The sequence below is a fragment of the Tyto alba genome, unplaced genomic scaffold (genome assembly GCF_018691265.1).
Source record: "Tyto alba isolate M040663 unplaced genomic scaffold, T.alba_DEE_v4.0 Super-Scaffold_16, whole genome shotgun sequence".
Lineage (NCBI taxonomy): Eukaryota > Metazoa > Chordata > Aves > Strigiformes > Tytonidae > Tyto > Tyto alba.
The window spans coordinates 14,123,490-14,136,422 of NW_024881278.1; the positions used below are offsets into that span (position 1 = coordinate 14,123,490).

The window sequence follows — 12,933 nt, forward strand, 5'->3', positions numbered from 1 at the left end:
ATTGTGCTTGTCCTTGTGTAAGGAGTTATTTGAGTTAAGACAGGTTGGTGGCACAGAATGGCTGATGGTTGAACACAGAGTCCTCCCCATTCTTCCATCCACACTCATGGCTTGGTTCAAGCTCTGCTTTGCACTTGAGCAGATATACACACCTCTGCAGTGTGGGTGTAAAAGAACAGTAGCCTTCTGTGGCAGTATATATAATGTAAGCGGCTAGCTCTCAAGGCACAAAAATCAGGTCACTCTGTACAGCTGACCAATGTAAACAAGATGCAAGTTAGATCATCTCAGGGAGTCAACTTCAAAGGAGTGCCAGGAGAATCCATGTCAATGTTGTTTTTGTGGGATGTGTGGGAGAAGCAGAGGGCTGAGTTAAATAAGTACTCAGATGCAAGTCAATGCATAAAATTACCTTCTGGCTTTTAAAAGAGAAAACAAGAGAGCGTTTTTGTACTCACAATTGCCAATGATTGTAGTTCCTGTGCTCTTTTCTCTTTTTTACATGAGACAAGGAACCATCCCACCAGCTCTCTGCAGCCACAATGAAATTGCAGTAGGAGGAAAAAAATCTCATGACGCTGAGTCTAAAATACTCTTTAAATAAAAATAAGTATTTGTTTTCTAAAACCCCAGTTAAGCCTTCTTTCAGTATTGATCAGTTTGTTGGGTGCAGAGCTAAAGAAAAGAAACACATAGCAAAAAACATTATCATCCTTGCAATACAGACCAGATTTGGCAACACTTTCACAATTAAATAGACCAAGAGAGATCATTTAATGGCCCAGTCCAGAGAATCCACACTAACTATATTGTCTAACTACATCAAAACCAACATACATACTCCTTCAACAGATTACTTGATAACTAGTCTAGTGCAAATGAGTTTGGAAACACTTCTGATTCGTTGCAATCATTTCACAAAGACAGAAGGAATGCATGGGGAACCATGCCGATCCCACAGCTAGAAAGGGATTTTCTTCTGGCTGTACCTCACAAATGTCTCAAATTGTGACTAGTCCTTTCTCACAATTCTACATCCTTTGTGGACCCCTCCCACTAGGATAGCAACTCCAGAGTGGGTTTCAGGGCAGTGAGAGAGTTGTATGTCCTTACAGCAGCTTTGTGTATGTAGATCCAAGGAGATCTAGACATACTTTTAGCTAGAATTTAGTCTTAAGATTCCTGGAACCCATTTTCAGTGGAAAGAAAAGCTTCCTGACTTCAAAACAGTGTTTGCAAGAAGACATGAAAAAAAAAAAAATTAACAGGGAATATAAATACATAAACCTTGATCCAAGAGCTTACTGTATCTTATTGTAAAGAACCTAGTCCTGACCACTGTCAGTGAAAGAGGTCTGACTATACGGGCCTTTCCACACAGTGATTTCTATAGCATCAAGTTGCCATCTCCTTTCCACGATGCAGCACAGCAAATACAATGTTGGATATTCACACACAAAAAAATCATGTTTATGGAAATCAAATTGTCATGGCAACAGAAGAGGTCTTGCAAGTATTTTAAAAATAGCAAATTAACAAAACCCATTTATGAAATCTAAAATCCATTCTTTTATGAATGCACTTAAAAACAGATACAACAAATGTTTTTCTACCTACGTAAGGAAGAAATTATCTAAACCCAAGATCTCACCTCACCATATTGTCATATGTAATAGATATACGCACACAAATAAATATGTATTTTAAACTTGAAACAGCAAAACTGTTTCAGATGGACAGTGTTATACTAATGTGATCACTGGGCTTATTTTATTCCAGGTAAAATATTCTCATAAATATTGTGATTCATACTTTGTAAAATGACTCAACTTTTTAACATAGTAAACATGTAACAATGGCTCATTATTATCTAGTTTATTAATCTTCATTAAAATCTCAGTTCTTCAAGGGCTTATATCACTTACCTAAAACCATACAATTTTTAAAAACATTCTTAGTTGGTTCAATTTAAATTTTTTCCAACACAATCTCAAGATTAATTTCACCATTTAACCTTTCCGTTCTTTACAAACTTGCTTGTGTTATAACTGAGACAAAATGATTATCCACAAACTCAGAGCATCTGTAAGTTTTGTATGGATACTCATCAATGCTTGCGGCAAACTGAGAGTTCAGACTAGACAAATGACAAGCTGGTGAGATGCTGGATAATTACTTGTGACAGGTTTAAATTCATTAAAGATGGCAGTCTTAGTCCCCCGCACAGTTCCTCGTATAAGCATTATTACTGAAGTTAGAAACGCAGTACAGGTCAAACCCCTGCAGTAAACATGATTATGCTTCCAAGAGTTCCTCTATTGATTGTATTCACTCTTTCCTCTAGCAAGATTTGACCATGATCCACTCTGGGCATATCCTTTGGGTATGTTTATACTGGAGCTTTTAATTTAAGTTAGTGTATTACCCATCAGCTTTCATCAACCGTACCATTTACATATACTAGTCTGGATATTTCATGATCATATGCTCAAAGATATGAGTGCCCATGGTTTTGTCTAGTCTAGCAGAGTTGTAAATTAGTTAGCAATGTATGTCCTTTTTCAATCTAAAAGCTCAGTATAATATTGTCATCCTCCAGGGCTGAAAAATCATGACTCAGGTTCTCCAAAACTGAGATTTTTTTAAAAAATTCTATTCATTCTTTCTCCCCCGTCCCCTCCACCTTTTTTTTTTTTTTTGAGACTTCAAAATATCTTTGATATCTTCAAATCCTGTTCCAAAGCCAAGAGAGTTACATTTTTTTCTTTTCTTGAAAACAGAGATTCTCATCTAATCAGGAGCCTCAGGGGACAGGGCTCTGAAGAAACACCAAATGTTGTGAGTGTCAGGATTGCATTGCTAGGCCTTTTGAGGGGCTGTCAAGTAGTTAAGAGAGAAATCGTTTGGCCTATAACTCCCTTGGAATGGAAAAACTGAGCATAGAACTGCCCTTATAATAAGGGCATTGCTGGAGGAAGGAGGGTGAGAGGCAACTTCTAAGTGGTAAGATGGAAAGAAAACAATTTATGGAAAATAGTATTTTAAATCAAATATTAAAGTTCCATCTACTTATTTTTTCATTGACTCTACACACAATGAAACCTAGGAATTTTACAGCATCAGAAATCAACAAGTGAAATATAACTAAATAGAATGGCAGATGATTTTTCTCAAGCCCTTACAATACTTTCATTTTGGGGCTCCTAGTTTACGTAAATGCTCAAAACCCCTGGGAAGAGTGGCGGGGAAGAAGAAGGGGGATTAACTCCTTCACTTCATTAAGAAGCTCCCAATCTTCAATAGGACCTGTGAAACCCAGGTTTCACATTCCTGAAATCTCTAAAGCAAGCTCAGTCACCACAAACTTTTCTTTCTCACATGAGGCTGGGCCCATGCGCCCATGCTGATGTTGTGTCCTGTGTCTGACTTGTATACAATGATGTCTAAGGTTGCTGTGTGACGCTGGTTCCAGCTCTCTGCCAAGGAGTAGTGCTGCCACACCAGCTTCCTTACATCTGCGTCACACCACAACAGCTCCAGTTCACAGACCAGCATCTGAAAGACAAATGAGCTCTAACTGCAGTTTCAAATAAGATGTTGAACTCTGAACTGGAGTAGCTGCAGCAGAGGTGGGCAATCCCTTCTGCTTCCCCTGCTGCTGGAGCAGTAACTTCCAGCAGAAGTTGTGTAAGGCACAGATAATGTTTTTAATTGCCGGTAAGGTTTGCCAGATGCCAGAACCCTTATACTAGTAAAATTCCAAGTACTAGACACAGGTACAACACTCTAAGCTGGTTTAGCACCTTCTAGATATGGGCTGGCAGGCATGTCCTATGAGGAGTGGCCAAGGACTCCGGGTTTGTCTAGTTTGGAGAAAAGGGGGCTGAGGAGCAACCTCCTTACTCTCAGTAGCTTCGAGGAGGGGACGCGGAAAGAGAGGTACCAACCTCTTCTCCCTGGGATCCAGCAATAGGACGCGCAGGAATGGTCTGAAGCTGTGTCAGGGGAGGTTTAGACTGGACATTAGGAAGCCTTTCTTTACCAAGAGGGTGATCAGACACTGAACAGGCTTCCTAGAAAGGTGGTTGTTGTCCCAAGCCTGTCTGTTTAAGAGGCAGTTGGACAATACCCTTAATGACATGCTCTAACTTTTGGTCAGCTCTTAACTGGTCAGGCAGTTGGACTAGATGATCACTGCAGGTCCCTTCCAACTGAACTATTCTATTCTGTTCTATCTTTATTGACCAGCATCTTTGCACAGTGCTACCACTAAGTCCATTACATCCACTGTAGTGCTGCAATTGTGTTACTTTAAAGTTGCGTAGTTCTAAAATGAAGACAAGTCCAAAACCAGAAGAAATTATGTTATATATCAGATTGACTTTACATTCCATAGAAAAGAAGAAAGAACTTTTCCTTTTCAGGTTACCTCTGAATGAAAGATTTCACAAATTAATTGCTCTGGTCCCTTTTACAAACTAAGGGACTATTTTATTTCACTTGTTTCTCCACAAAATTCAAAATTGTATACAGATTCTAAAATTCACCGTTCTGCTTTATGCCAGCTGCTGCCACCTAAGGGTGTGTTTGTGTTCAGGGTGCTGCATGTGATTTGATGGATAAGAGCCTGAGGAACCTGGTTTCTGCTTCCCACTCCTCCCCTGACTATCCTGAACAGCTCCACAAACTCTCAATGCTCTTTTCATGGTGGAACAGAGATAAAATGGCAGTGAACTGCTGCAGGCAATGGTGCTTTCTCAGAGTTTGTAAATCTCTCTGACACCCAGTGATTCAGAGCAGGAGAACAATTCACTTCCATCCTGCAATCCAGACTAGCCAAAATTCACCCATCAAAAGCACTTTCCTCATCCAAGTTGGTTCTGTCTTCAAATCCTTTCACTCCTTGCCTCTCTTGCTGCAAGAAGTTCCAGTTCTTTGGCCTTCTCACCAAATCTCTGTGAATACACTTCTCCCCTTCTGGGCTTGATTCTCTATTTTTCACCACGTCACACCCTTCGTCTGGAACAGCTTTCCAGACTCCTTAAAATTCAGTTGGTTTACTTGGCCATTTAACAGCTCTTTTCTGCTGTCTGCTCCCACCTTCACTCTTAATCTTCAAGTACATCTGTCCAAATTGCATTAAAAGACAACAAAATGCTGAGCAAACCCTGTCTCCTTACGTGTTTGTTAAGTAATTAATACCTCCACACAACTGCTTCAACGACAGCAATGAACAAAAAACAGTGAATGAAAATGTCACTGGCTATTTCTTTTGTCTTCTATTTTGATGGAAACAGAAGGCATGAGGGACAGGAGAGAAACTTGTTTGCATTTAAGTTGGTCTGGCACTGACAGCAATTCAAAAGCAGCAGCACTAGGTTTGTGCACAGCTTGACAGTGAAATGAACCAAAAAGTTGTTACAAACCCAAGTAAAGCTCAACAGCTGACTTTTACCAACCACACAGAATGAAGAGCAAAAACTCACCAAAGGACATAAACAGTACTAAATATTTGGACTGTGACAGAGAGCGTAGTCAGGAACAAGGCATTGCTGTGCTTTTGCTGTGTATGCCCATAATTGCATTTGTAAAGCCAGGGTCATGGGAGAATGATGAGTAAGAAAGCACATGCATGTGTGGCCATCAGGGCTAAGCGGATAAACCGACAGAAGGGATCCAGTGTAAAATACAGGAAAAGGAGAGAGAAGAAGAAAAAGAAGTAGTACTCAAGCAAGTATGGGCTAATAAAATACAGCCGCAAAGAGGAAAACAGCTTTATTCCTGAAATACAGCAGGGCATGCCATTGGACACTAGATGAAAACTGAAGGGCCGTGACAGATTCCTCAGCAGGTACAAAACCCTATTGTTATTTTGTTGATCAGATACATAGGCTGGAGATGTCTCAACCAAGGAGCCACAAACTTGAAATAATCTCACATTTATTCTGATCACAAATTATCTGCAAACCATTTTTGAGTTTTCCAAGCTTGTTTGTCATTCTAGATGGTCGAGACTTCATGGCACAAAAATATTCCAGACTACCCTGTGCTGGCAAGATCGTTGAGTGACTGTTCAATATGATCAGCCAAGTAAGTTATATAAGACATTTAGATTTCTCACTTACATCTCTCTTTAAAAAAAAAAAGGAGGAAAACAATGGCCTTCTCCATACTGACAAGAACATAACCTGCAGGAATAGAAACCTGCAGATTCAGTTGTTCCTGTGCCCAACTTTACCTCACCATGAGGACTATCCACCATACAGCTGATACCACTGCAACCAGCAATGGAGCAGTAACCTGGATGCACACGTTTTATCACCTTTCCCACCTTGCACAAGCAGATGAAGAAATTACAATAAAGAACTTCTTGATCTTTTCAGTGGAAAATAAAAAACTCAGAGTGAGGTCTACTGACAGTAGGTTTGCTTTGTTTAATTATGCTTTTACAAACAAATAGCTTGTTTCTCCAGACTACCAGTGGTCTGTACATCACAGGCTGAAAGGCAACATTAGCTAAAGAATTCAGTAGTAAAGTTCACAAACACAAATTCATACAAACACTTGAAAAAACTTTTTTTTTTCCCACAAATGAGCTTGTAAATCACCCAGATTCATTGATCTGCATGTCCATAGGAAAAAAAAAAAAGGATCATAAATACCAAAGCAAGTCTGAGATGAACGCATAGATGTTTGAAAGCCCCTATTTCTTTTCTGCAATATTTGTCCTACTGTAGATAAGAAAATATGTTTTTTCCTTGAAATTCTCTGTGTCAATAATGAAGGTGATGGATGTTTGCTTGAGGCATCTATTTACCATTCTAACAACAAAAATAAAATGGGTATTGGTAATTTTATGCAGATCTCATCCCTGCAACTTTCCTGAGTGTTGTGTTCCGTACTTCTGTTCAGCTCTTTGGAGAGCTCATTCTGCTGAAGAGAACCATGGCTTCTAATGAGAGCCTTCTGCAGATGCTTGACTTCTATAAATCAGTCATTAAAGCCGTATTTACATAGCTGAAGGTCCAGCCCTGGAACTCTATCAAGACTAAAGCAGAATAAACAGATGGCAGACGACTCGTGATACAGAGCTGACACACCCAGGAACAGGACAGCTGTACACCACGGAAAAAAAACAGTTAAGTGGGTTGGGAATCATCCCTTCTTTCTCTAGATGTCTGTGAGAGGCTGTCTGTCACTCATTATCTCCTCCACTGGCTACTTCATGGCACATGGATGGCTGCTCTCCCATCTTGCATTAACATGATTTTATGCTACCTATTTCAATTACTCCCCGCATAAAAATAGTATACATGTATAATTCAGGCTGTGATCCAAAAGTCCACCCCCTTCCTGACAGGAGGATTAATCTTGGAGAATACCTCATACTTTCAGATAATTCCACTCATTTCTCACATTTCCCTCAAGTTCTCCCCCTTCATTTTCCCCCTCCCACACACGTGATGTTGAGGGAAGGAAAAACGGGTAGGAAGGAGGGCAAGATTCCCTTGTATCAGCTCAGGGAATGACAAGGAGCCAGATCTTCTCCCACGCTGACTGGCACACGGCAGCTCCAAGAGAACACAGTCTGCCAGCTAAAGGGCATGGCCAGCCCCTTCTCTCAACTGCCATCTGCAGCACGTACCGGCTGGAGGTGCACACTGCTCAATCCTGCGGGAACTGAAAAAGAGAGGATACACCACCATTTATCTCTGCTGGCGTCGTCATCTTCCATTCTCCAGAGCTCGTCACAGCAAGATTTGGCCCCGAGGCCTCAAAGCCTGCTCCAGAAGCCCTACACCAAACTAGAAGTTATAGTGTCTGTGGCAAAGCTGGGATGCTGGTAGCATACGGCACAATGGCTTTTGCTACAGCACTCACTGACAACACCAGCTCCCTCTTCCCCCTTGCATGCTCTGTTCCGTTTATGAACCTGAGCTAGGGACATCATTGTTACAGCTCAGCCCTGCAGTCCTGTCAGATGCAGGTGAGGAAAACCGTATCAGACCACAGAAAATTCTGATCCAGGACCTCTGCAAGTGGTTGCATCTATCACAGTGAATGGAAGTAGTGTGTAATTTCAAGGCTGTTCTGCAAAACCTATTACAAGTAGATGGGCTAATCAAACTTTTTTAGGTTGTATTTGGTCTGAATTTCAAGTTTTGGCAAGGCAAAAGTTAATACATGCCCCAGGTATGAAAATTTCCTGAGTCTTTTGTAACACATATGCAGAGAGTAATTAAAACCCAGTTTGCAATTCATCTTAAAACCTGCAGTTCTGGGTTACTACACAAAACCCTGAAAATTAACCAACTGAAAAAAATAAACTGACTATAAACAGAGTGGAAGTGTTATTTGTCCTGTCCCAATTGAGTACTACTGCAAAACATAAATAGCATAAAGGAAAAATAAACTGGATATCTAAAATTCTCAGTTTTCACCCTTGTAGATGACTTCCATAAAATAGGAGAGATAACTAACAGAAGTAGTGGGCTTCAGATGCTGAGAGACTGCATGCTTGGTAGCCTGCAGCAGAGCACCCATTCTATGTGGATATCACTGGTTTGAGGTACTGGGCACTAATAAACACGTCAAATGCACCGGTCTCCAAAGCACTGAAACACTTTATTTGGTACTGCCCTTTTTCTTTACTGTATTTACAGCGGCTTCTGAACCTTTATTGCAATTGCACTGCAGAATCTACACTTGAATGACAACTACGTGCAAAACAGATGAGGAATAAGTTCAGGGACTGAAAAACAGGGAACTTTCATTACCACCTAAACAAGTCACACTCTCCACCTAAGCAGGCAAACTATACAGCAATCCTGTGAAACATCATTTGAACATGTTGTAAATCTGAACTACAGGAATTGCTGGTAATTTTGCTATTTACTTCACTGGGAAAAGCAGGCTCACATCCTAGATATGAGTACTTCACACCACTGCAAATATTATTTATTTTACAGGTGTTGCTCAGTTCATCGAGATGGCTGAAGTGCAACAATGCACAAGATCTCTTTTTACCCTGACTATTCCTGCCAGTAGATTTGTGTTCCTCCTGTTTCACCTCGTGTGTGGGCTATGTGATATACGACAGGATATGGCTGAGATTGTAAATAGCTTTATTCTAGCTGGCTATATTATCTCTGAGTAAATTTTCTATCAAAATGCATTCAATATTAGCAGCTTCATTAAGAGAATGGTTCATTTATATACGGAATAAGTGCTATGCTTTGCATACAGAGTTTGGGATGCATCTCCAAAACAATGTTTTTTGCTAGTCTGTGAGAACACCACATGAAAGGATTTATTCTAATTTGTAGTTTGTTTGTTTTGCTACTTTTGCAACAGAAGATCAGGAGGAATAGTGGTATAGACAGCCAGAAACTACCGCTGAAATCAGCCCATCCAATGGAAAACAAGTTAAAAAAAGAATTCTCCACCTGTTAAAAAAAAAAAAAACAAAAACAAACAAAAATTAAAACCATTTTGGGCTGGTCCAGCCAGTTGGTGATAAAACAACCAACTCTCAAGCTTTCAAGCCAGCATGGACTGGGAGCCCTATAACCCTGCTTTCAGAAAGGAAGCGCTGTCTGCTATCATTCTTTACTGATGCCTTCCGTGTGAGGGAAAGCACACCACTGGTGACCTCCAGCAGCCCTGCAACAGCAGCCAGAGAAGAGCTTGAGGCAGATAACCACACCTCAGGCCAGTTATGGCACGAGGATAGCTTATGGAGATCTGCCCTTCTAGGATGAAGAAATAACACTAAGGGTTTTCTAGTGTGCTGTGAAGAGCAGCACGGTATAAAGTGTAAGATCATTCAAATGAAGAAAAAGGGTATGGTAAGTCAGTTTTTTTCTTGTACATCTACAGTGAAGAAGTAGTGTCTGCAATGTCAGTGGAAAACTACATTCACTTTGAAAGCTCTGGCTTTGAACATCTCTGAAGATGGTGGGAAATTGCTAAATAACCTAAAACCCCATGAAAGCACTCAACCAGAGCGCTTCTGCCTGATTTATCACACCAGGTTCCTCAGGTGGCTGCCCACAAGGGATGTGAAAACAACACACCTGAGCATGCAGCATTACGTCTGCAAGCACATATACGGATGCTGACCTTTCCACAGGAAAATTCTGAGGTATTTCAAAAGATGGAAGTTTTCCTCTGGAATACATCTGTAGGTTCAGAGCAAACACAGTGGAATAGCAATGGCTTGTACACATTGCACACAATATACCACTCAGACCTAGGTAATACTTTAATCAGAAAAACTTTAAGAATTCCAGATTCACTGAAGAAGTAAGCCACCTGAAACACATGAAGCAGGTAAGGGCTGGGCAGTAGCGCTTTAAGAGCAGGGCAAGCTGGAAGATACTCCCGTACCACAAGGAAGGTTTCTGCAGTGGCCATAGTAGCAGAAATGGTGGCCAGGAATGGACTATGAGAGACTTAAGGTATGGACTAATGGTTTTTGTTTAGTTGGGGATTTGGTGATTTTTTTTTTTTTTTACATGCAATTGTTTTGCTTGAAGCTAGAATGCTTGTATTTTGCCTTGTGTTACAGGTGCCTTGGTAGTGTTCAAATTCCAGGCTGCAATTGCAGTATGCAAGTATCTCCTAATTAAAAAGGAGGAAAGGGAAATCTAGAAGGGATTATAGCCATGGTTTAGGGATGTGTTACCCGAGTCACTCACTAGGGACTTCATATTGAGAAACTGTGAATCCCCAGTTTCTCCGGACATCAGTTCCTTACAGTAACGGTACAAAACGAACATTTTTCAGGGGTCGTCTTAGGAAACTCGGGAAGAGGGGCTCTGAAAGCTCGTCTCTGCTGGTGAGCGATGGGGTCACTCTGCGGCTTGGTCCTCTGACCAAAATTACCGTTCGCAAGAGCCCTAACAACTGAAGCCCTTCCCCGAAGCCCCAGGACGCCCAGCCTCGGGCCGTGCCCCGCCTGCAGAAGACGGAAGGGGGGGAAAAAGGGGGGGGATGCTCAGCCCCCGGGTCCGGGGACCGGCCTCTGCCTCGCTGAGTCACACAGAGAAGCCCCCCGGGCGCGCCGCGGGGCCGGGCGGCTGCCCCCCGCCCCGGGCGCGGCTCCCTGCCCGCTCTCCGCGGAGAGGGCTCCGTCCCGCCGCGGCGCTCCCCTCGTTGTTTCCCCTCCACAAAAAAAACACGACGGCCGCGGCGCAGCCCGCACCGCTCCGCGCTGCGCGGACGCTGCCCCAAGGCGGGGGGGGGGGGGCTCTTCGTCACCCCGCTTCCCCCCGGGGACCGCGAAACTCTCCGCCGGGGCGGCGGGGCTCGCTGCCTCCCTCCTTCCCTCCCTTCCCGCGGCGCCGTCGGGGAAAGTTGCGGCCCCGGTGAAGCGCGGGGGGTGGGGGTGGAAAGCGCACCCCGCCGCCGGCAGACCCCCGTGCGGAGAACCCGGCCCGCCCGTCCTGCCTCCCTCCCTCCCTCCCTCCCGCCGCGCCCCAGGGCTGCGGCGCTCCTTACCCAGCCCCGGCACGAAGGTGTTGAGGAAGAGGCAGATGACAGCCACGGGGAACGGCATGTAGGGGATGGCAGCGCGCAGGGGGCCCTTCTTTTCCCGGACCTGCACCACCACCCCGCTGGAGGGGGCAGCGCCCCGGCTGGGCTCCCCGGCCGCCGCGCTCTCGCCGTCTTTGGGGAAGGGATCCATGGCCGGCGCAGCGCGGCGGTGCCCACGGCGGGCTCCCAGCTGCCGCCGCGCGCGCTCCCGCCTGCGCGCGCGCCCTGGCGCGCCCCCCTCCCTCCCTCCCTCCCTCAGCAGCGGTCCCCTCCCTTCTTCCCGCCCCGCCGATCGCGCTCCGGTCAGCGCCCGCCGGTGTCCCCCGCCCCGCCTCGCCTCGCCTCGGTTTACCCCGCGTCACCGGCGGCGCCGGTTAGCAATGCTCTCCCGCCCCCTCCCCTCAGGGCCTGAGGCGGTTTGAGCCCTCGGCCTCGTGCCCCGTCTGTCAGTCAGGCTGCCCGCGTGCCCGGCCCCTCAGGCAGCGCCCGCCCGGGGCCGGATCGTCCGAAAACGGCGGGGCTGCACCCCGGGCCGCCCCCCCCCCCGCTCGCCCAGACCCGCCTGGGAAAGTGAGGAGGGGGCGAGGAGGTTTAGTCTGTGGGAAGAGGAAAAAGCCGTTTCGAGGTGAGAGAGGGTAGAAGCTGTGAAAAAACAATGCTCTGTGCGGTTTTTAAAATAGCTGCGCTTAGAAGGTGTAAGGAAAGGTGTAAATTAAACCCACACTCGCTTATTGTTTGAAAAAGCCTCCTGTAAGGGGGAAGAAGAGGAAAAGGGAGGAGAGCCACGAGAATTAAAAGGAACTGAAGAGAAGAATAAACCCTTGAAAATCTAATCGCGGTTTGGGACAGTGTGAGAATGTATCTTGATTCACATCGGTACCACTAGATGAAATACCCTTTTGTAGGACTGGTAATTATTGTTCAGTACACAGTTTAATGGATGAAGTGGTAATGGAACTTGAACGTGTCTGTAGTTAAAAATGATGATGAGGCTGGTCATTGCAGATAGGGTTCAGCAGAGAAAGCTGGAAAAATACTAAAGGCGTTAATCCTGATATAAAATGTGTGACCCACGCACAGGATTTTTGCATAAGAGAGAGAGGGTAGCCTGTGTCTCGTCGTGCATTTTGAAGCTGTAGTTTTGCAGAGGAGTTCGTGCTAGGAATTCAGACCCCAACAGAAAATCTTTTAAGTACTTTAAGTATACCGCTGGAATGCCACCTGGAAAATACATGATTCAACAGTTTAATCGATTTCAGTACAAATTCGTACAATGAAAAAGTTAGGTAAACTAAATGATAGAGATGCAGAATCCTATTCCTAGGATTTTTTTTTTTTCTTCTAATAGCTGGGTTCTGAATCATAAAAACAAAGACATCCCATGTAAAATCTCTT

The 12,933-nt window shown here is 44.1% G+C and overlaps 1 protein-coding gene across 4 annotated transcripts in view; it reads right to left on the minus strand.

Moving 5' to 3' along the window:
* STUM (stum, mechanosensory transduction mediator homolog) overlaps positions 1-11,756 on the minus strand; it is a 48,897-nt gene extending 37,141 nt beyond the window's left edge. For all 4 annotated transcript variants that reach the window (XM_042789831.1, XM_042789832.1, XM_042789829.1 and 1 more), the window contains exon 1: positions 11,503-11,756. In XM_042789831.1, coding sequence (XP_042645765.1) covers positions 11,503-11,689 — 187 coding nt within the window. In that variant the 5' untranslated portion in view covers positions 11,690-11,756. The remainder of the gene's footprint in view (positions 1-11,502) is intronic.
* Between the last annotated feature and the right edge of the window lie 1,177 nt (positions 11,757-12,933).